Source organism: Somniosus microcephalus, chromosome 10, assembly GCF_052327205.1.
Source record: "Somniosus microcephalus isolate GS21.2 chromosome 10, FLI_Smic_1.0, whole genome shotgun sequence".
NCBI classification, from domain to species: Eukaryota; Metazoa; Chordata; class Chondrichthyes; order Squaliformes; family Somniosidae; genus Somniosus; species Somniosus microcephalus.
Genome location: NC_140996.1, coordinates 203,050,443 through 203,074,823, shown reverse-complemented (window position 1 = coordinate 203,074,823; position 24,381 = coordinate 203,050,443). Strand labels below are relative to the sequence as shown.

Sequence of the window (24,381 nt, the reverse complement as noted above, 5' to 3'; positions counted from 1 at the left end):
ATTGTAACAGAATTGTTAACTCTGATTTGAACTGGGTTAATGATTGTGATAAAGTAGAGCACAAAGGAATTAATCAGTGGAAGTTAAACCCTCGTGCATTCTTCAGCATTACCTAGACTACCAGTGAAGTGACCAATTCCATCAGTATATCGCACACCTTGCTAGCTGCATTGTTCAGCCCATGAAATAACATGAAATAATGCGGTACAAGTTTCACAGAACGTCTACCTCCCAGATAAGGGCAATGCAGTGCATGCTTGTTATGTAGAGTCTGTATTACCTTCATCCAGTTCGTAAATTTTTTTGTGCGAAACCACGCTGCCAATTATGAGAATTAAACCAGACAAATTAAAATAACCTTTACAATCACACTATTGCATCATTTTATTTTCTACTTGGAGGAATCATGTTGTCTTATAGGAACATAGGAACAGGAGTAGGCCATTTAGCCCCTCGAGCCTGTTCCGCAATTCAATGATCTCTGTGATCTAACTCCACATACCCGCCTTTGCCCCATATCCCTTAATACCTTTGGTTAACAAAAAGCTATCAGTCTCAGATTTAAAATTAACAATTGATCTAGCATCAATTGCCGTTTGCGGAAGAGAATTCCAAACTTCTACCATCCTTTGTGTTTAGAAGTGTTTCCTAATTTCACTCCTGAAAGGTCTGGCTCTAATTTTTAGATTATACCTTCTAGTGCTAGACTCCCCAACCAGCGGAAATAGTTTCTCTACCCTATCTGTTCCCCTTAATATCTTGAAAATGTCAATCAAATCACCCCTTAACCTTCTAAATTCTAGGGAATACAACCCTAGTTTGTGTAATCTCTCCTCGTAATTTAACCCCTGGAATCCAGGTACCAGTCTGGTAAACCTACGCTGCACTCCCGCCAAGGCCAATGTATCCTTCCTAAGGTGTGGTGCCCAGAACTGCTCACAGTGCTCCAGGTGTGGTCTAACCAGGGTTTTGTATAGCTGCAGCATAACTTCTACCCTCTTGTATTCTAAGCCTCGAGATATAAAGGCCAGCATTCCATGAGTCTTTTTGATTATTTTCTGTACCTGTTCATGACATTTTAATGATCGATATACCTGGACCCCCCAAGACTCTTTGGACCTCCATTGTTTTTAGTTTTTCACCATTTAGAAAATGCCCTGTTCTATCCTTTTTAGGTCCAAAGTGGATGACCTCACATTTGCCTATATTGAAATCTATTTGCCACAGCTTTGCCCATTCACTTAATCTATCAATATCCCTTTGCAATTTTATGCTTTCATCTACACTGCCTACAATGCCACCTATCTTTGTATCATCGGCAAATTTGGATATATGACTTTCTATCCCATTATCTAAGTCGTTAATAAATACGGTGAATAGTTGAGGCCCCAACACAGATCCCTGTGGGACACCACTAGTCACATCCTGCCAATTAGAGTACCTACCCATTATCCTTACTGCCTGTCTCCTGCCGCTCAGCCAATTTCTGAACCAGGTCATTAATTTGTCTTCAATTCCATGGGCTTCTACCTTAGTTAACAGTCTCTTATGAGGGATTTTATCAAATGCCTTCTGGAAGTCCATATAAATACCATCCATAGAAATTCCCCTGTCCACTACTTTAGTCACCTCTTCAAAAAATTCAGTCAGGTTTATCAGGCATAACCTACCTTTCACAAATCCATGCTGGCTCTCTCTGATCAGTTGAAAATTTTCAAGATATTCAGTCACCCTATCCTTAATTATAGACTCTAGTAATTTCCCAACAGATGTTGGGCAAACTGGTCTATAATTCCCAGGGGGAGAAATTGGGTTGCTTTGCGCCTCCCTTAGCGTCCGGGTGCGGCACCGCTAACGCCTCCCATGAAATTCAGCGGGAGGTTAGTGGCGGCGGTAGCCGGTAGCACCCTGCTCCACTGCGCCGGCGACGATGACATAACCGCCATGCGCAGCGCCCCGGCCACAAGCTTCCCTTGCGCCCCCCTGAGCTATCGCCGGATGATATGTCCAACAGGATGAGGGGGCGGTTTTGCAGTGGCACTACTTAAAGGGCAGGTGTCGGGTGGCCAGTTTTATTTTGGCTGACTGCCAGCACCTGCCCCTTCACCTTTGTATGCGGGGTGCCGGCTGCGATCGCTCAGCCCGGCACTCCTCGAATGCCAAGCTGTTTTCATGGCACTCCGCTCCCCGCTGGTCCAGCAGGGCCCCGGTGTGCGCAGCACTAGGCCCCTCCCCTTTAATCAGGGGAGGAGGCCTGCAATGATGTGGCGCGGCTGCACGTTGCGCCGCAACATTGAGTAGTAGCGCCCCAAGAAGGAAGTGGAGCACTTTCCAGTAGCACCCCACCTCCTTCTTGGGATGCTACTACTGAATTTACGGGGGAGGGGCACTAACTTTTTCAGGGCGCTAAAATTAGCGCCCCAGCGACGTTAGCACCCCACAATGGGCGCCACCCAATTTTCCCCTCCTGATTTCCCTCTCTCGCCATTCTTAAATAGCGAAGTGACATACGCAATTTTCCAACCTAAAGTAACGGTTCCTGAATCGAGAGAACTTTGGAAGATTATACGATAGCAAAATACTGCGGATGTTGGAAATCCGAAATAACTCAATATCGAGTTCAACAATTTCAGATCATAACCTCGGCCCCTATTTCATTTTTTCTTGTAATTTTTCCACTCCTTCCCCCCCCCTTTCCTTTTGTTTCGCTCTCACACCTGGCAGCTATCCCTTGCCCTGCCAGTACACTTTACACCCAATCTCAGCCTATTACCATCTCGTCTAGCTTCTAACACCTTTTATTGTCTCTTTTTTACTTCTTTTGTTTCTTTTATTCTTTTGTCCGATCGCAGCCCTGCCTCCGATCTATCTTTTCTTTCCAGTTTTGAAGAAGGGTTCGACCCGAAACGTCAACTCAAATTTCTGTCCACGGATGTTGCCTGACCTGCTGAGTTTTTCCAGCATTTTCTGTTGTTATTTTGGAAGATTATAGTTAGGGCACCTGCAATGTACTCACCTACTTCCTTTAAAACCCTGGGATGGAAACCATCTGGCCCTGGGGATTTGTCACTCTTTAGTGCCATTATTTTCTTCATTACTGTTATTTTGCTTACGTTCATTTTAATGAGTCCCTGGCTCTGATTCAATATTAGTTTCCTTGGGATTTCCAGCATGCTATCCTGTTTCTTTACTGTAAAAACGGAATGTCTTAATTTTATGGTACAGCACAAGACTTAATCTGGGATTTGTTCGCCATCATTTATTCCTATTTTCTGACCTAATTTAATCCAGTATTTGGAAAGTCCTTATTGTACTGACCAGCATAATGAGGGAGTTCAATTGAAAGGAAATTCAGGCAGTTTCTATGATGGGTGGTTGATTCACAATGTCGGCTTTACACCCAGTCGGTAAGGTGAAAATCTACTGCTTCAGCTTTTCAGCCTGCAAAGGAGATGTCGGAGACGTCATTTTACGGGTGTATACAAGATTGTTTAGGAACAATTGACAAGGAAATTATTTTAAATTTAACTGCAGGAGTAAAACTAGAGGACAGGGGGTTCAAGCTAGTACAAGGTAGTTTTAGGGCTGGTATCGGGAAATTCTTTTTCACATAAAGTGTGATCAACATGTAGAATAGTCTACCAGACAGAGCAGTGGAGGCAAAATCCCCAGAATCATTTGATACAACTGGGTGCTACAATGGGGGTGGGGAGCATTTAAAGCTCTCTGGATGTGGTGTATTTGGACTTTCAGAAGGCTTTTGATAAGGTCCCACATAAGAGATTAGCGTGTAAAGTTAAGGCACATGGGATTGGGGGCAAGGTGCTGACTTGGATAGAGAACTGGTTGGCAGACAGGAAGCAAAGAGTTGGAATAAATGGGTCTTTTTCCGAGTGGCAGGCAGTGACTAGTGGGGTACCGCAGGGATCGGTCCTAGGGCCCCAGCTATTCACAATATATATTAATGATCTGGACGAGGGAACTAGATGTAATATCTCCAAGTTTGCAGATGACACAAAGCTGGGTGGGCGTGTGTGCTGTGAGGAGGATGCTGAGAAAACCCAGGATGATTTGGACTGGTTGGGTGATTGGGCAGATGCATGGCAGATGCAGTATAATGTGGATAAATGCGAGGGTATCCACTTTGGTGGCAAAAACAGGAAGGCAGATTATTACCTGAATGGCAATAGATTGGGAGAATGGGAAGTGCAATGAGACCTAGGTATCCTTGTGCACTAGTCGCTGAAGGTAAGCATGCAGGTGCAGCAGGCGGTTAAGAAGGCAGTTAAGAAGGCAAATGGTATGTTGGCCTTCGTAGCGACAGGATTCGAGTACAGGAACAAGGATGTCTTGCTGCAGTTGTACAGGGCCTTGGTGAGACCACATCTTGAGTATTGTGTGCAGTTTTGGTCGCCTTATCGGAGGAAGGATGTTCTTGCCATGGAGGGAGTGCAGTGAAGATTCACCAGACTGATACCTGGGATGGCAGGAATGACGTATGAGGAGAGATTGGGTCGATTGGGCTTATACTTGCTGGAGTTTAGAAGAATGAGAGGGGATCTCATCGAAACTTATAAAATTCTAACAGGACTAGACAGACTAGATGCAGGAAGGATGTTCCCGATGACAGGGGAGTCCAGAACCAGGGGTCACGGTCTAAAGATAAGGGCTAAGTCATTTAGGACTGAGATGAGGAGGAATTTCCTCACCGAGAGAGTGATGAACCTGTGGAATTCTCTAGCACAGAAGGTAGTTGAGGCCAATTCATTAAATATATTCAAGATGGAGTTAGATGTATTTCTTAAGGCTAAAGGGATCAAGGGATAGGGGGAGAAGGTAGGGACAGGGTACTGAATTTGGATGATCAGCCATGATCTCATTGAATGGCGGAGCAGGCTCGCGGGGCCGAATGGCCTACTCCTATCTTCTATGTTTCTATGGATACATGAAATAAAACGGGCTGAATGGCCTTCTTCATTCATAATGAGCATGTGGTTTGTTACTGTTTTATTATTCAATAATATTTTGATGCGGCATTCTCTATGAAATAGTTAAAAGAATTATTCATAATTCAGTCCTATTAGTGTCGAGGCGTTTAAATCTCATTTTGTATACCGGCTTCTGGCATCATAAAGTTAAACTGCCAGGTTGTTTCGTTGTCCAGCTGTTGCTGATGTCCAATATTTTGCATGCAATTCATAAGCTGCTTGTGAGGCACATTAATATCCACTAGGGGGTGCCTAGAATGGTTGTCTATACTGAGAAATAGCCTAAGAGCAGCTTTAGATTGCGTTACAAGCTCGGAAATATGTGAAAGCACAAAACAATGCTGCGAGGGCCTTGGTTTCACCCCTGCGTCAATTAAAGAGCCGACTTTACTGGAAATGCGAAACATTCATTCATTCAGCAGAAATAACAGGACGCTCCACACAGAATGAGTGGTGCAAGCTAGAAAAGAAGGAAGTGATTGATGTTTTGGGTTCTACTCGTCAGATGCCGGTCATCCAATGGAGAATTATTCATAATGCGTTATTCCGGTTGATGCTGCCCCAGGGATACCTCGCAAGGCACAGTGGCTGAGCACAGCTGAATAACACAGACAAGCCAGAAGGCACTTGTAAATTGACTTGGGGGGGGGAGGAAACAAAACAATGACTCACTTGGAAGAGTACCAAAGGTTTGCAGTTCTGCCAGAATTCACAGCCAATTTTATCTTAAACTACAGATAGTGTTAGAGTTGGCCTTACATCAATCAACCTCCTACATTTTGAAAGGGTGCAATGTAAAAGTATGTAATAGTTTAAAGAATATTTAGCAATAATTATGAACAGAATCAAGGGAACACTACACGGTTTCTCCTGCGCCCTCCTCATGATGATAGGACATTAGAGAGGAGCCTCCGGCTCAATAGTAAAAGACTGTTCAGAATGGTATGAGGAGTGGCACCACATCTTTAAGAATGTTTTTTCTCTCACACGCAGAGGTAATTCCAATTTTCTGTTTTACATAATATGCTGTGGGTCAGCCTGGTTAATTTTTTTTAGATTTTCCCACATCCACAGATTTTCATGCTGCTTGCCACAGCCTCATCAGTTTGGTTTGGGTTCAGTTTGCTTGATCCGTTTGGTTTTAAACTGGTTCTCAGGCTGTGGGCACACCTATTTGGTTTGAGCCAATCCCAGCTCTCGGTACTACCAGTTTAAGCCGCTGCAAGTGGCAGGAAATGGTTACATTCCCAGCCATTCTGACGGCAATTTTAAAATCTGTATAACTTCTCCGCAGCTCAAATTGGGGGAAATGGTATTGTCAGTGATTGATGTGTTGCCGCTCTCTTTTTGGATTGACATCAGTTCTAGTCAAATCATAAAAAACATAGGCCGCGATTTCACCAGCCGTGGCGAGTCCGGTGCGGCCAGAGCAGACAGCGGCCGCAAACTCCGCGCCCATCTTCATCCCGCCTCCACCAAGTGATTTTGCCCTGATTGGGCTTATTGAGCCCCGCCCCACAAGGTTCCCGGCCAATTAAAAGGAAGCGGGTCTGATGATGTCATCTGATGACGCGTCCTCAGCCGGTTTCCTGAACGGGGCCATGTCCAAATTCACTTTGACAGTTGTTCTGTCAATGTTCTACAGCATTAAGGTGCTGCAAACACTGAACAGAGGTGCACGGCTGCACCCAGGCTCTCCTATGCTTATGGAGGGAGTCACAGCACACAGGGAGGTTCTCTTCCCTTCCAATGGGCGGAAGTGACCTCCCCAGGACACCAACACAGCCTGGTTACACATTGCACAAGAGGGCACAAGCAGGGATGTGGTCAGGAGGACCAGGCTGCAGTGGCACAAGCCTTTCAATGATCACAGTAGATCATGAAACGTTACTGCAAAGCTACACTCAAACTCACCCTGCTGTGCCACTCATCACATCCCCATCACTCTGCCTTCCCTACCCTACTCCTGCACATCCTTACTCACACCATCTTACCTTACACCTCCACCCATCCCTTTCTATCTACATTATCACTTCCCCATCTCACTAGCCACCCCTCACACTCGCCCTCATCCTTGTCCAATCATACCAATTAACAACACACAAGGGTAAGCACTTGGGTGTTTTAGCCAATGGTCGTGTAAACTTTCTGTTTATGTGAAATCCTATCAAGCATTGAAATCCTTATTTTCACCACTTTGCCTTCTTGGACAGATTCGTGTGCACCTTTGAAAGTGTCTTAGTTCCAGTGAATGGTGAAACATAACAACCCCCGCCCCCCCAATGGTGATGAGTGTGAAAGGAATGGTTTGGACATTGTAGGGATGCTTTATGGTGCTGGTGTGGGGTGGTGCCAACCTGGTGCATCATGTGGCAGCCAGGGTGTACAGTGTTAAGTGAAGCTAATCTGGACATGGTGACGCCATTCCTGGCCTCCCGGGCAGCAATGTGCTCGGCTGCTGATGCCGTGTGTCCAGTGCAACATCAGGTGATTGCGGAGAAGGTTGGTGTGGATGTTGGTGCTGCTGGTGTGCCCGGTGATGCTGGTGTTGGGGCTGATCGTGTTGGGATTCTGAGGACCAAGGTGAGATTTTTTCAAGGGCACCAATGCTGATGGAATAGATGGCAGGTGAGGTTGAGATGACAGAAGTGATCTGTCATTGTTGAGATAGGTTGTTCCAAGGAGGTGACAGTGGATAGAGAGATTACGCCAAACACTTCAAAAGTGCATAAAGCTCAAAAGTGGGTTCCAAATCATTAATGCTCCAGCTTCTAAGATTGGGAAGTGAGCAGCTGTGAAATGGTAGGTTTTAGACCACTTTTGCAGCTTTCTCCTATTCACAGCAATCCACAGTCATTGAGAACCCGACACACTTACCTGACGTGATAGCCGCTCTCCGGGAACCTCGTGGAAAACCTGGTAAAATGGTAAGTACATGGGAAAATGGTTCTTAACTACCTTTTAACTATCTAAATTGGCTGGCCCGCCACTTGGTGTTGGGCCTGTTCAGGGATGACAGACCCGGCACTTGGGAAACTGACAAGGAGGCGGGTTTACAGCAGGACACCGACCCGCTGTCAATCTTTGTGATTTTGACAGCAGACCCGCCCCCAAACCCACACTCTGAGCACCGCCAAAATTCAGCTCATAGGATTTGCAAGTCCTAAACAGTGCACCTGTTTTACGCGGCTACATACTAGCCCAGTTTAAGCTCTTAATCATTTTTGCTTTTTGTACCAATGCTTAAGGTCACTCTGAAGTTGAATGCCTCTCGGAATAGCTGGGTGGGTAGTTTGCTGCAGATAGATAGGGCCCAGGGGTGAGCTGTGATCCTCAGGTGCTTTAACCCTACCTCTACCCATCTGAACGTGAAAAACTCCCTCACTCTCATAGGGTTCAGTCCTCCCAGCACCCACAATCTTCCATCTTGGACTGGTTGATTTGGTAGCCGTGTCACGATCAAATATGTCGAATGTTATTTTGGAGTGAAAAGGTGCACGATAGTCAGCTACAAACAGCAATAGTTCTTTGTTGGATCAAGTGGCCATGGGATAGAGTAAATGACAGGGAAGAGGGGGTGGAGAGTGGGCATCCTGCATTATTGAACATTAAAGTCAGGCAAAATCAAGCCAGGACCTACTGTAAGGTAGGTTTGCACTGTCGGTTTGTATTGACTGGAGAGCTGCACAGCCAGCTGTTACGCTCCCTAATGACTATTACGAATCTGTTTGCAGCTGCTAGGTCTTATGTTTGTGCCTCAGTTTGAGAGTCAGGGTGTGGTAAGTTTTGATGCGAGTTTGTCCTTTTCTTCAAAATGAAAGATGTTGCAGATTAGATGGATTAAATCCAGCACTGATTGAATAAATGAGTAAAACAATTGGTGCTTGGTTGTTAGCATGTTACCTCAGACTAACTGTAAATTCACAACAAATCACCTGGAACAAACCTACATAGAAACAGGACTTCATAATACCTTGTTAGAAAAAACTGAAGCACAACACTAATCACCATTTGACTGAGTAACAAACTTTATTTAATTGGTAGAACCATACAGTAAAAATCCTGCAACATAACCAGCCACAAATAAATATAACGCATGATGCAAGGATGGTATTTACTCAGTGCATTCACTTGCACTTGTCAATACTTTACAGAAAGTCCAAAAAATGGTACAAGACTAGGAATAAATTAAGTAAACAGTAAAATAACTATTAAAACAAATGTAAAAAGCAGCAATATGTAAACTAATTTTCACCCAGAATTAAAATGCTGTAAACAGGTTTTGCAAAGGGGGAGATAATCAGGAGTTGCATCACGGTGTTACACCTGACAGATCCCCTCTTTAAATACTTAGATAAGCGTATTAATGATGATCTTACAATCTGACTTGCATGGATTTTTAAAAATGGGGTTCTCCTTTCTCTGAAGCCAGTCTAGAGTTAGAAAGAGGAACTTTTGGTCCAGTCTTTTATGTTTGACCAGGACCGAGCTTGTTGCTTAAAATAAGCATCGACCACTGGTCTTTGTAGCACCGACCATAGAATTTCCAACCCAGAAGGTCATGGGTTTCAGTCCCATCCTCACTAGGCATATCAAATTGTAGGACCAGTTCCGTAATACACTGGGGCTCTCTGCTGTGGAAGCCACTACATTTATATTGCAGGACAGATTCCATAACAGTGACGGTTACAGAGAAACACTTGCACACGTGCAGTTGCTCACAACTTCAAAACTATGGCTAGTGCTGATGAGCCGAGTACTTGCCTACTCCTAGCCAGCGAAAACACTGGCTGGCACCGCAGAGCAGGCAAAGCTGCCTCGGCAAACCACCTCCCGAGGTAGTTCTCCACACCTTCAGCAGCAGGAGCCATGTTAGAAGATGCTGCCACTGGCGCCCAGGTTGCCGTTGGCGATAGTGCTGGGATATAATACAATACAGCTTGCGGTAATACTACTGTTGTCTAACTGATTATTCAGTCGACCGAATTTGTTAGATTAAATAAAAAGCTCCGTTCTTGAAACAACTTCCCCAAACCTTGGGCCCACTTACAAATCTAAAGATGGTTAGAAAAATGCCATGCAAGTCAGATGGAACCATCCTTACTGAACACTGTGGGTCAATAGAGCCCCATATTTTTGTTCTCAAGTTTCAAAATGACATTTTGTCAGCATTTCACACTATAGAGATCACTATAATAAGAGAAAGATTTTTTTTTAAAGAAAGAATTGTTATGTTTGCACTCACCAACACAAGTGCCCAGAATCAGTGGAAACGATCCCGTTTAAGTGCTGTGGGATCCACCCAATGCCACTTCCAGTGATTCAGGGCTATAATATTGTACAATTCCATTTTAATAGTTAGTTTGTGTCATAATTCCTGGTTTGGACTGGTGGTGTAGCTATCACAATTATCTCTTCACAATTCAAGGCTCGTGTCAGGCGGGTAATGTCTGCATTTCTGGCTGGAACCTCCTCATGACAGACATGGAACCACAAGCTAATGAAACAGCAGGCCGAGACCATTCCAACTCTGGGCGTTACCTCATGGACTGCTCCAATGTGCACGAGCCAGGTGGATCAACCCTCCTCCAGCTGACGGGCCTTCCCTGCACCTGAGACACAGACAAACACTTCATGCCAACTCTTCCCAGCAAGGTTTCACTCCACCTGGTCCATGTCTTCAGCATACACAGTGACGTCGGTAGTACACAGAGTTAAGCCGACTGGCCACAAGCACCATCATAGGCAGTGTGCATCAATGCTCCTCTACCAGTTTAGAAAAGGCACTCTGCCTTCTTCCCCCCCACAGAAGCTGGCATTTGCAGTGGAAACGCAATGAATTCAACGGCAATTCATTCTACACATTTAAACGGACTGCAGATCCGCACTGTGTGAAATGCCACTTTCTGGCTGAGGCAACACAGCTGCTGAAACACCCAGCAGAAGCCGCACTCTGACAACGAGCAGTGAGTTAGCAAAGGAGAGGCGTGTGCTGTTAGTGCACAACAAACTCCAAGTTGAAAAATCACCAAACACCCCTCCATTTTTTTTTTTTTTTTTTTAAAAAGGAGAGAAAATGACATCTGAGGTATGACTAAATGGCAACCATCTACTTGTGGAGGTAGCTACTATGCATTTTTAAATTATTTCTTCTTTTTAAAAAAGTACATTATTGCTTCTTGACATTTTAAAACCCATTTACAATACTACAATTTACAGCGTAATTAGGAAGTAGGGAAAGTTGTAGTATTCATTTTGACCGCTTTATAACATTTTTTGGTTTCCTAACAGTGCTGACATTGCCTTTCATACTTTAAAACTGTGCCTGCGTCAGGTTTAACTTGACTGGGTTTACAAGGAAAGCTCAAAGTGTTTTTAAAAATGGGTCTTTTTTAAATAACTACAGCAATTATTCAATGTTGACTTTCCTACTAATCACGGATGATAATTTTCACAGTGAAAGTTTGCAACTGTCTGCTTATCATCTGTGCTTATCGCCTTATTAAACTATAAACAGAAAAAGCTGAAAGCGCTCAGCAGGTCAGGCAGCATCTCAGTATTTCCAGCATCCGCAGTATTTTGCCTTATTAAAATACTTTTTTGTTTTAAGCACGAGAATTGACTAAAATTCCTGCAGTGTCTAGTTACTCTCTCCCTGCTGTCTTTAGGTTATAAAAATAGCGAGACTTGGCTTTGTTCCCTTGGAGTGCTGCATGGTTCAGTAGTACAGTAGGGCTCCAATATAGCAGCTTTCTAGGTTCAGGTCCACAAGAGGGCTCTGGTTGGCCTCAAAATGATTTTTTTTTTAAGAAAAGCAACAAGAGAAAAAGTGCAGCTTTGTCAAACAAATGGATCTTCCGAGCTGTGTAAAAATCTGTCTCTAAGGGACAGCAAACGGATAAACCACAGCTTTGTGTACAGTTTTCAGGTTATAATTTGTTTTTTTTGGAGGAAAAAAAAAGGTTAAGAGTTTAAAAATAACATACAGCAGGATGTAAACTAACAGGGTAGTGTGTAGTGTTTCAGAGGATGCGTTTTTCAGCTGTCAACAGACCTTATTCCGTGAAACTCAGCTTTTAAAAATGAATTGCGCTCCTCCTCATACTGGACTTGATGCAATTTCCCAGCAGGCATTCAGGTAGATCCGACTCCCTCTCAGTTTGCCACAGATTATCGAGAATTTTTTTTTAGGAGAGAGATTTTTTTTTCCTTATAATGATCTTCAAACAGGACTTGTGCTTTTCACCTTTGCTTCAACCCACACTGCGAGTAACTTGTGGATCTCCTCACCGTCTTCAACAGACTCAGTCACCAACCTGGTTAAAAGAAGAAAATGGCATTTTGAGAATTTATGGACGACAACATCCCTTCTACACACTTGATGTAGCCCGTGATATATATCTTAGTGGGTTATTATCTCCGATTTAGGGATCAGATCCCACTTAAAGTGCCAATCTGAAGTGGGGTTAGACTGGTTGTCTGCTATCATCCAATTACTTGCTGATGGTGTGGAGGCTGCTATTTCTGTGCTTTGAATGGAACTTAGGGTAGCTTCCTGCCACAGCTGGTTTGATGGCAGTACCACAGAACAGAGTGTTGGAGTCACATTTATTTAGTTAAAAACCAGTAAATATAATCCACCTCCACCATTCAGCTCTTCATCCTTTACTCTAGCTACACTTGGTAAATATGAGTAAACAAAAGTCATTGATAACTTTCCAGTTGACGATTTTTTGAATATTTGACCGCCTATTATTCTCGAGATATCAATAATGTAGCTTGGGGTTAAAGTTACTGCAGGTTGGAACTCCAAGACTTACAATCACACACAAACCTATTTCCAGCTCCTTCTCTTACCCTTCTAATGGCTAGTATTACAGGAGAACACACTTTACAGTCAACAAGAATGAGAGGGGATCTCATTGAAACTTATAAAATTCTGACAGGACTGGACAGACTAGATGCAGGAAAGATGTTCCCGATGGCTGGGGAGTCCAGAACCAGGGGTCACAGTCTAAGGATAAGGGGTAAGCCATTTTAGGACAGAAATGAGGAGGAATTTCTTCACCCAGAGAGTGGTGAACCTGTGGAATTCTCTACCACAGAAGGCAGTAGAGGCCAATTCATTAAATATATTCAAGAAGGAGTTGGATATATTTCTTAAGGCTAAAGGGATCAAGGGATATGGGGAGAAAGCAGGGACAGGGTACTGAATTTGGATGATCAGCCATGATCGTATTGCATGGCGGAGCAGGCTCGAGGGGCCGAATGGCCTACTCCTGCTCCTATCTTCCATGTTTCTATGTCCTCCTTCAATTCCTCAAACTCTAACCAGTGGTCCCATTTTGGAACAAAAACAAGATATGTTGCAATTTAAAAAAAAACTCGCTAATAAGACAATGAAATAAGGATTAAATAACCTTTAATCACGGTTTCCCACTTCAGAAAGATGGCTAAAAGATTGCTAGAATCACCCACGCCCATCCTTGAACATTTTCACACAATTAATTACTCTGACAAAAAGTACCTCCCTTAACAGGCGATGATTAGAGACAGAAAACATCTCCGTGTGGGCTTTCAGTAACAAATTACTTTTTCCAGAGAAAGAATTCAGTGTAAAAGTTCTCCATTAAACTAAAATTTTACATTAAGACTAGCCATCCCTCTGCAAAATCCTGTAATGTTATGACGTTGTTATACTGCATGTTTACAACAAGTATTCGAAGCACATGCATCTTTCATTTAAAGACCTGTACAGTCTTCAAAGTGCGATAACGCACCTCAGCATCCTCACTATTATTCAAAGAAATCTGCAGTCACAATATTTCCTCTCAGTAATTCCCCCATTTCCCAATTTAAAAACCCGTCTCAGCCCGTCAATTGCGGTCAAATGAAAGTAAAAGGATAGACTTGTGCAAGTAGATAAAAGGAGCCACTTTCCCGGAATACATTTCTGTAGTAAATAATAAGTGTTATGCAACCAAATTTCCTAAGATAAGAGCCTGAGCTCCAGTATTGAAGTCATTCGTTTTACTGTTACTGGCTTTTCATTTATTCATATTGTGCTGTTTTATGGTGACTAAACCCATCAAATTCTGTTTTTACTACATGGGATTTCATGATTTCTACTGGCAATTTGAGAATTGCATTCCGCAATTAGGTCAATCTCCCCCCCCCCCCCCCAACCCTCCCACTTTGTTTGTATGATTTTGGCCATTTGGGTTACCGTGACATCTTTTGTTTGCTTCCTAGAATTGTAAATAAATTGACAATTCCGGTGATAAGCTTCCCATCTTACATCAGCTTCACTAGAAAGAAATACTTGCATTTCTATAGCGCCTTTCACGACCACCGGACGTCTCAAAGCGCTTTGCAGCCAATGAAGTACTTTTTTGGAGTGTAGTCACTGTTGTAATGTGGGAAACATGGCAGCCAATTTGCACACAGCAAGCTCCCACAAACAGCAATGTGATAATGACCAGATAATCTGTTTTTGTTATGTTGATTGAGGGATAAATATTGGCCAGGACTCCCCTGCTCTTCTTCGAAATAGTGCCATGGGGTCTTTTACGTCCACCTGAGAGAGCAGACGGGGCCTCATTAACGTAATGAAACTGCTTTGGGGGGGGCGGGGGGGGGGGGGACGGGAATCATCATTGTATATAATCCAGAGTGATATAACTTACTCAAATTAACAGGGGGGAGAAAAAAAAGTCATAGGCTTTTACAAGGCCTAAAAAGCGATCACAGCACTCTTTGCTCGAGGGGATAAGAAAACAACTGGTAAACCGTGCCAGACGTTAAATGGAGAAACGAGCAAGCTTTAGAATGAGAATAATGACTTCAGCGCTGACTTTCCGTTCTCTTTAAAGAGAACCTGCCTTTTTCAAAAAGATTCAGCATTCGTGCAATGAATGTTTAGTTTAGAAAATTATCTTCATATCCCACTGGACAAAAATAATAGGATTCCTCTGCCTTTCTTTTCTTTGTGCGCTCGTGGCTCAAGACTAATGCTGGCGTTGGTTGAATAGTTGAAGCCAGTCTGCCAAAATATTTTAAGCTTGGAAAAGAAATGTCCTTTACTATCAATTTGGGTACGGCAGTGTAGTGATTATTTTACTGGACTAGTAAATCCAGAGAACGCGAGTTCAAACCCCACCATGGTAGTCTGAGAACATGACATCAGTTTTAAAAATCTGGCAATAAAAAAAAGCTGGTAGATGAAGCTGTCGGATTGTCGCAAAAATCCAACTGATTCACTGACGTCCTTTAAGGAGGGAACTCCAATGACCCTGGCCTATATGTGACTCCAATCCCACACTAATGTGCTTGACTCTTAACTGCCCTCGGAAGTGGCCTAGCAAGCCAATTAGTTGCATCAAACTGCCAGAAAGGAAAAGAATAATAAAATGGGACAGATTCTTTATTGGGGTGGGGGAGATCTGCTCTGCCAGATTACTGCTTAGGAATCTACCCCCCAGTTCAACTCCCGATTTGCTCCAAGTTAGTTAACCTCAGCTGAAATGACGGGAGGGGCGTTACAATTTTCCTCAGCGCTGCGAGGGAGGAGGAACATCGGCCATGGAACCTGCTCCTGATCGTTATCCAGTGATTCCTGCTGGAACATGTGCCTGTGTAGACGTCAGATCACAAAGGGATTTGGACTCGGCTCTGAATCGCCTGCTGACACTCACTGTCGAGGATGGTCACTTGGGGCAAAGTGCTGAAGGGCAGCTGGCCCCCGTGGCCCCATACCTCAGTATGCAGGAGTGCCTTCAGGAGAGGAGCAGACAGAATTGGAGAGGGAACTTTGGATACAAAGGATTTGTGCACTTTAATGGAGTAAACCTTTTCTCTTATACCTCAAATATAATGTCAGTTTTTGGACTGATTAACTAAACTGTACAAGACATTTGGTAGGCCACAGTTGGAGTAGTGTGTGTAGTTTTGTACAACTTTATAGAAAGAACGTTGGGAGCCATGGAATAGATACAATGTAGAATAACTAGGATGATACCAGGAATAAGAGTACACAGTTTCGATGAGAACTTGAAAAATTAGGAGTGTATTCATTGGAGCAGAGGCGGATGAAGGAGGATCCAATAGAAGCGTTCAAAGTTTTGAAAAGGTCCGAGAGGATAAATAGTGAACAATTATTTCCACTGTTTGGCGAATCAGTAACAAGGGGACACAAGTTCAGAATTAGTATAAAGGGGAAGTTGGAAGAATTTTTATGCAAAGGGTTAATAGAATGTAGAATGCATCACCACCACTGGCTATTAGAGCACAGCCAATTACAGAATTTAAGAGGGAATTAGAGAAACAGTTAGAGAGGAAACATATTGAAAGGAATGGGGAAAGAGCAGGGAGGTGAGATCGGATGTGTAGCCAGCACTGGCACAGGCACACAGCATGAATCACTTCCTTATGTGTTGAAACTTCCATGATTCCCAACCTACTGTAAATAGCAATGTAAAGACAGGCCAGGCTTGTCCAAGAGTTTAAAGCTTTAGCACTTCCACATCATATCATGGCAACTTTTAATTAAAGACTTTCTTAATGGAGCAACCAACTTGCACACAAGATCCCACAAAACAGACCAACCAGCTAATTTGTTTTCTGGTGGTTAGTGCGGGCTGAATGTTAACTAGGACATCCCCCTGTTTTTCTTCAAATACTGCGATGGGATCTTTAACATGCACCTGAACAGCTGGATTAATGTCTCACCTGAAGGACTCCCTTCGTACTGCGCTGACATCTTAGCTTAGATCATAGAATCATAGAATGATTCAGCACAGAAGGAGACCATTCGGCCCATTGTCCTTGTCCCGGCTCTTTGGTAGAGCTATCCAATTAGTCCCACATCCCTCCCTGCTCTTTCCCCATAGCCCTGCAAATTCTTTCCTTTCAAGTATTTATCCAATTCCCTTTTGAAAGTTATGATTGAATCTGCCTCCTCCCCCCTTTCAGGCAGTGCATTCCAGATCATAACAACTCGTTGCATAAAAAATGTTTCCCTCATGTCGCCTCTGGTTCTTTTGCCAATTACCTTAAATCTGTATGTCCTCTGGTTACTGACCCATCTGCCACTGGAACCAGTTTCTCTTTATTTACTTTATCAAAACCCTTCTTGATTTTGAACACCTCTATTAAATCTCCCCTGCTCCAAGGAGAACAACCCCAGCTTTTCTAGTCTCTCCACATAACTGAAGTCCCGCATCCCTGGTACCATTCTGGTAAATCTCTGCAACCTCGCTCAGGCCTTGGCGTCCTCCCTAAAGTGTGGTGCCCAGAATTAACCACAATACTCCAGCAGGGGCCTAACCAGTGTTTTATAAAGTTTTAGCATAACCTCCTTGCTTTTCCCCACTCTATTCCTCTATTTATAAAGCCAAGGATCCCGTATGCCTTTTTAACAGCCTTCTCAACTTGGCCTGCCACCTTCAAAGACTTGTGTACGTACATCCCCAGGTCTCTCTGTTCCTGCATCCCCTTTAACATTGTACCATTTAGTTTATACTGCCTCTCCTCATTCTTCCCACCAAAACTAATCACTTCACACTTCTCTGTTAAATTTCATCTGCCATGTGTCTGCCCATTTCACCAGTCTGTCTATGTCCACCGGAAGTCAATTACTATGCTCCTCACGGTTACTGCATTTTCCCGAGATTATGTGCTGAAGTCTTAGAATGGGCCTTCTAATTCAGTTCTTTAACACCGTTCTTTCCCAACATTTCTGTTATTTCCCAACAATATCAGCCTTTATCCCAACAATGGGAAAACGATGTAAACGGGAGATACTTAATTGCAATTTTTAGAACACTAATTATAATGCTTGGCAGAAGACACAGAAATATTCACAGAGCAGTTCAGAGTTCCTGTTTGGATTGTTCGCAATTAACTCATTGATCAAAGCCTCCCAAAATATCTTTGTCGCTCTCAAAGTGAGGGTAGCCCACAGGATGTAAAATGAAGCCTGCTGGATTTAAATTTAGTCACCATTTTACCGATAAACATATCAGAAAAGAAATAGGAGCAGGAGTAGACCACGCGGCCCTTTGAGTCTGCTCCGCCATTCAGTAAGATCATGGCTGATCTTCTACCTCAACTCCACCTTCCCGCACTCTCTCCATATCCCTTGATTCCCTTAGTATCGATCTCTGTCTTGAATATACTCAATGACTGAGCATCCACAGCCCTCTGGGGTAGAGAATTCCAAAGATGGTGGGGAATGCACTCCAGATACATGATAATGCAAGAGCAATGCAGGTGAATCACTTTCAAAGATTTGCCAGATACCCAACTTTCTGTCCTAATTATTTTTAGTTAATTCCCCATTTTTGTAAATTTATTTTCCCCTTGCTCTGTACATTCTGCTCCCATGTCACATACTCATGCTTCCCCAATCAAGAGGATGATCTGGAAATCTGCTCCCGAGACTGAAACTGAACTGGCTGAAAAAGAAAGATATTATATAGCGCCTTTCACGACCACCGGACGTCTCAAAGCGCTTTACAGCCAATGAAGTACTTTTTGAAGTGTAGTCACTGTTGTAATGTGGGAAATCTGGCAGCCAATGTGTGCACAGCAAGCTCCCACAAACATCAATGTGATAATGACCAGATAATTTGTTTTAGTGACACTGATTGAGAGATAAATATTGGCCAGGACACCAGGCTCCCCTGCTTCTCTTCCAAAGGATCTTGTACGTCCACCTGAGAGAACAGATGGGGCCTTGGCTTAACGTCTCATCCAAAAGACGGCACTCCCTCAGTACTGCACTGGAGTGTCAGCCTAGATGTTTTTGTTCTCAAGTTCCTGGAGTGGGACTTGAACCTACAACCTTCTGACTTATTGGCTGACAGACTGGTGGCTGACAGACTGATGGCAATACACAACAGCTAAATGGGGTAGAGGAACAAAGAGATCTGGGAATACAGATACATAGATCACTATAAAAGCAGCAACACAAGTTGCGAAGGCCATAAAAAGTGCAAATGCAGTACTGGGGTTAATTTCTACAGGAATAGAATACAAAAGCAGGGAGGTAATGTTAAATTTATAGAGAACTTTAGTAACACCACATTATTGTGTGCATTTCTGGTCTCAAAACTACAAAAAGGATACTGGAGAAGTGCAGAAAAGAATTACAAGAGATGTTAGAAGGATTTATGCAGGCCTGGGGTTAAGATTGCAGTTGGGTCCTGATGATGTCATCAGGACCCAATCTGCATATTTAAACAAGGACCCCAGTGGTTTCAGGCAGGTGTCCTTGGTGCCTGTAATGCAGGATCAGGGCAGGAGGCCAGCAGTAAGTCTCTTGCTCCATTTTAACTGCCCTCTTGCTTGGGTGGTTAAAATTCTCCCCCTATTTTCAGTTGTGCCTGTGATGGGCATCTTATTCTTGAAACAGTATTGGTACCGGAATGGGCTACGTCATTAGAAATGTTTAGAATGAGAGAATGAGAGAGAGAGATCATTTGACTCAATGCCTTATTTTCTTAAATAGCTGCTTTTCTAATACAGGCACAGATTCTGACGAAAAGTAATGTATCACACAAGGAGCTGGATAACCAAGGCGGGTAGATGGAGTTAAGATACAGATCGGCCATGAATAAAGTGAATGGCAGAACAGGCTCGAGGGGCTGAATGGCCTACTCCTGTTCCTATGTTCCTAGTCATGTTCTTTGTTTATTTGCAACTGATGGACATAAAGCAGCAAGAGGAACCCTGAAAGAACAAGTAAGTGGGTGAAGAGCTGTACCAAGTCAAGACCTGATACTACAAAAAATGGAACCAGACATAATGGAGTTGTACACTTGGCCCAGACATGCATTTAACTGGAAGTCGAAGACTCAGGTTTACCTCTTGCTGGCTTTTTATCGAGACACTGCCCAGCAGAGATTTACGATCCACAGGTTTGTCGCAGGTAATGTCTATTGAATCAGTGTCCTTTGGCACAGGCAGATTTTTCTCATCAATTAAATTCTGCTTCTGCTCAGGAATTTGAGCAACCCGGAACCTGTTAAAAATTAAACATTGAAAATTTGGGAAATGCATTATGAAGAATCATGAATACAACCGCTAAGAACTATGATTACTTTATTATAATTCTATGAGTCAAAAATTCAAATGTATCGTTCTAATTTATATGCTACACAAAAATCTTCAAGCATCTTTTCCTGAAAATACATAAATAATGTTTCTACACATAAACACAGGAAAATGACTAAAGGCCCTAATTCCAATCAGGAGCTGAAAGGTCTTATTACTTTCTGGGGGAAAAAAAGGAAAACAATAGGAGCCTTCAGTCAACATATTTCCTGCATTTCATTTATTGCCCTGAGGAATCAGGTGGTTCCTGACGGTGAGTTCATGTACTCAAAGTGGAACATTTGGGACAAAGGATGTTGAACAGTAAAATCTTGTCCTCAATCCTGCTCCTCTCAAGACAAGACTACAGACATTAAATGAAATAACTATTTTATGTACTCTAGGCAGTGCCTCGGTTGCTTTGGGTTGGCTCCATGACAGTGTGGAGGCTTGTCATCACTACCAAACTCTACCACAGAACCATTGAGAAAATTACATGTAGGAGATGGCCACTCGTTCCCTGGGAGACACGAGGTGGGAAATTTACTGTCCAGTGAAATATTTCTAGAGGGATAGAATTAAAAAGTAGAGATGTATCAAACCTTGGTTAGACCACACTTGGAGTACCGTGTACAGCTCTGGTCACCACATTACAAAAAGGATATAGAGGCACTGGAAAGGATGTGAAAAAGATTTACAAGGATGATAGCAGAACTGTGAGGTTATAGTATCAGGAAAGGATGAACAGGCTGGGTCTCTTTTTGCTTGAAAAGAGAAGGCTGAGGGTCTTTAAAATTATGAAAGGTTTTGATAAGAGTCGACACAGAGCGAGTGTTTCCATTTGTGGGGAAGAGCAAAACTAGAGGCCATCAATATAAGATACTCGCCAAGAAATCCAATAGAGAATTCAGAAGAAACTTCTTTACCCAGAGAGTGGTGAGAATGTGGAACTTGCTATCACAGGGAGTGGTTGAGGCAAATAGTATAGATGCATTTAAGGGGAAGCTGGACAAGCTTATGAGGGAGAAGGGAATAGAGGGTTATGCTGATTGAGTTAAATGAGGAAGGATGGGAGGAGGCTCGAGTGGAGCATAAACGCCGGCACGGACTGGTTGGGCCGAATGGTCTGTATGGAATTCTACGTAATTAGACCCACAATTTTACATAATAGAAATATGATGTGTGTTGAATCTCTGCACTGAGGTCAGGTAATTATTTTTGGGGCCATGATGATGTTTTTGAGGAAGGCCATTAATTTGAGATACCGAGTGGTTATTATCATAAGCTGGTCGATAAGATGTGGGTCGTAGGAGAAAGAAGGACTCATTCATTTGTATGCTATCAGGTATCTGAACATCCAAATACTGCAGTGCGTTTCATACTCTGTGCTGATTAAGCGTCTAATATTTTACTGACAATGGGAGGAAATGTTAATCTAACTAACGTGTGGTACAGACCAGACGATTCCAGGCTTGATCTATGGTCTATTCTGAATTAGCTGACCTCAATGAAAGCAGCAGTAATGGTGCTGTAATTGGTCTCCGAGAGTGAAAGTGCGTGTGCGTGTCTCAGGTGAAGCTTGGCTGTGATGTTCTCGTGGTTAAACAGATTGCCAGTGTTCAATGCCTGGACTCACACAAGAATGATGGCCACTTGGGTGACGTACAGGGAGGGTTGCTGACACCTCAACCAGAATCAGTGACTTCAGAAGAGGAAGGGAGTAACGTGGGTAGGGAGGTGGTGAAGAAATAAAAGAAATCTAATTAACAGTACCGAACAAGTCCAAGGAGACCTTTTTGAATGATGAACAGATTAGTGTGGAGCATAAACACCACCTTGAACCAGTTGGGCCGAATGGCCCGTTTCTGTGCTAGAAATTCTATTTAAAATTCAAGTCCACATGGTGGGGTTGGGGTAGGGGGGAGGGGGGGGGAATAGAATAATACACAAATCCTGTCTCTACTGTGACATACTGTACAACTGAATAACTTACATGCTGTAGAGAATCACGTATATTCTTTAAAACTCTTGGGTGTACCTTCACCACACGGACTGCAGCAGTTCAAGCAGGCGGCTCACCACCACCTTCTCGAGGGCAACTAGGGATGGGCAATAAATGCTGGCCTTGCCAGCGGCGCCCACATCCCAGGAACGAATTAAAAAAAACAATGCAATCGGAAGATACGGTTTTCAGTGCGGTAAGCTGCTTACCTGCCGACAGATAAGATGGTGATTTCGCCAGGCCTACTGGCCCTGGTCCCCACTTTGACAGGTTTCGTGGCGTTCCGGGCCGTCGGATTCAGCAGAAGTTCCGGCCACTTCTTCTGACTGCATCGTGTACAGCTGGAACCCAGCAGGGTTGCTGAGGTCTGCACGGTGTGAACGTGATGGTGTTTGCATAGCTTGGGAATGGTTAACAATGGAACAAATCTGTAGACAAGGGGAGGGGAGAAAATCGGTTAGTTGTACCGGTAAAGTAAATTCTAATAGCTTGGGTGCCGAGCATCAGGGAAATATAGATAGGGATCATGCCACGGGGAGAGAAGAGGCCTCTCTAACAGAACCAATGCAGCAACAGAACATTGATTTTATAATCTTCAAATAAATTAAGAACGACCAGAAATTTATTTTTCAGTGAATGAATATTTCAGTGAAGCGTATTCTGAACTGGATAGAGGACAAGAAGGTGGCTATCAATCAGTGCGACAGGGCAGAAGTGAAAGCACAGTTGCGATGAACAAATTACTGAGCTTTGAATGATGAACAGACTCGACACCATTCATCAAGGATTTCAGTATAAAAGGGCAAGCAAAGAACGGCACTGCAATTTGCAGACTGGTGAGAGGGCACCAGTCAAAGGATTTCATTAAATAAGGAGGGAGTGTCGCCACCAGGCACCCCTTTAAAATGAAATAGCCACACAGAAATATGATTAACATTTTCTTCTCTTCATGGTCAGAAAATGACTGTAAATGAAAACAAGCTTCTGCTAAAATAGGAGGGAAAAGAAGCGGATATGAATCCAACACACATTTGTACGGTAACATTACGCGGTGATCCCCCCGCGGGCTCCTAGGTCATTTTTTAATTGTTGCTTAAACACGGAGTGCTGATGACATCATCGGAGCAGTGGCTGAAAGGGTTTCCTAAAGTCAACTGACTAACCATTTGGTTTTGGATTTAAAGTCAATTTTCAGACAAGGGGAAGAATTTACACGATGCACAGCATGCCGTAATGGCTGAACAACAGAACTTGCAGCTTCGTGATCCAACAGCGGAGGGGGAAATTGGGAATATCGGCTTTAAATTAATAGGACACCATAAGTTTGCCACTGCACTTTTCAACAATACACACGCTCAGAGACAAAACCCTCCATTGTATTATCTAGAAAGGCCCAATAATTGTAATGAGTAGAAATGGAGTCCATCAATGCTGCCGGTTCCCACAGCTCCACAAGTGCGTCTGCAGCCGGTAATCTATACAATTTCAGATCATAACCTCGGCCCCTATTTCATTTCACTTATATTTTTTCCACTCCTTTCCCCCCCCCCTTTCCTTTTGTTTCTCTCTCACACCTGGCAGCTATCTTTTGCCCTGCCAGTACACTTTACACCTAATCACAGCCTATTACCATCTCGTCTAGCTTCTAATCTCTTTTACTTCTTTTGGTTCTTTAATTCTTTTGTCCGATCGCAGCCCTGCCTTCGATCTAGTTCCTTTTCTCTCAGTTTGAAGAAGGGTCAAACCCGAAACGTCAACTCAAATTTCTCTCCACGGATGTTGCCTGACTTGCTGAGTTTTTCCAGCATTTTTGTTGTTATTTCGGATTTCCAACATCTGCAGTATTTTGCTATCAATCTATACAGGGGGCTGGTTGCCAGCCATCTGATACAGTTTTCCATTCTCTTCAAGTAACCCACACGCCTGTGCTCTGCACCAAGGTTACCAGAGAACACTTTGGACAGGAAGCCATCCATCTAGTTTTTACGCACCATGTTTGTCACTGGGTGATTAATCGTTGGACACCCAAGCAATCACACTAAACATGGTGCAGCTGACTTAAGGGCCAATCCCCTGCTTGCAAAGGTGGGCTTTTTGGCTCTCAAAAAAAAAAGGCACATATACGTAAAAATCGACAAATTCATCAAAAAAAATGGACGGTCATTCATCTCGTGGCTGTTTGCAAGATGTTGCAAATTATTGGTGGGGGGGAGGAATGGAAAAAAAAAAAAGTAGGATTCACGCCCCATTCGGACTTGAATTTAGATTGAGCTAAAGGTTCAATGTTGCCCTAACAGA

At 43.3% G+C, this 24,381-nt stretch overlaps 1 protein-coding gene across 1 annotated transcript in view; it reads right to left on the bottom strand.

Annotated features, from left to right (window-relative positions):
• Positions 1-11,946: 11,946 nt before the first annotated feature.
• Positions 11,947-24,381, bottom strand: part of relt (RELT TNF receptor) — a 96,544-nt gene continuing 84,109 nt past the window's right edge. The window contains exons 10-12 of the mRNA XM_085999454.1: positions 22,293-22,511; positions 19,854-20,010; positions 11,947-12,304 (exon numbers count right to left, since the gene is read on the bottom strand). Of these exons, the coding sequence (XP_085855580.1) occupies positions 12,293-12,304; positions 19,854-20,010; positions 22,293-22,511 (388 nt within the window). The 3' untranslated portion in view covers positions 11,947-12,292. The remainder of the gene's footprint in view (positions 12,305-19,853; positions 20,011-22,292; positions 22,512-24,381) is intronic.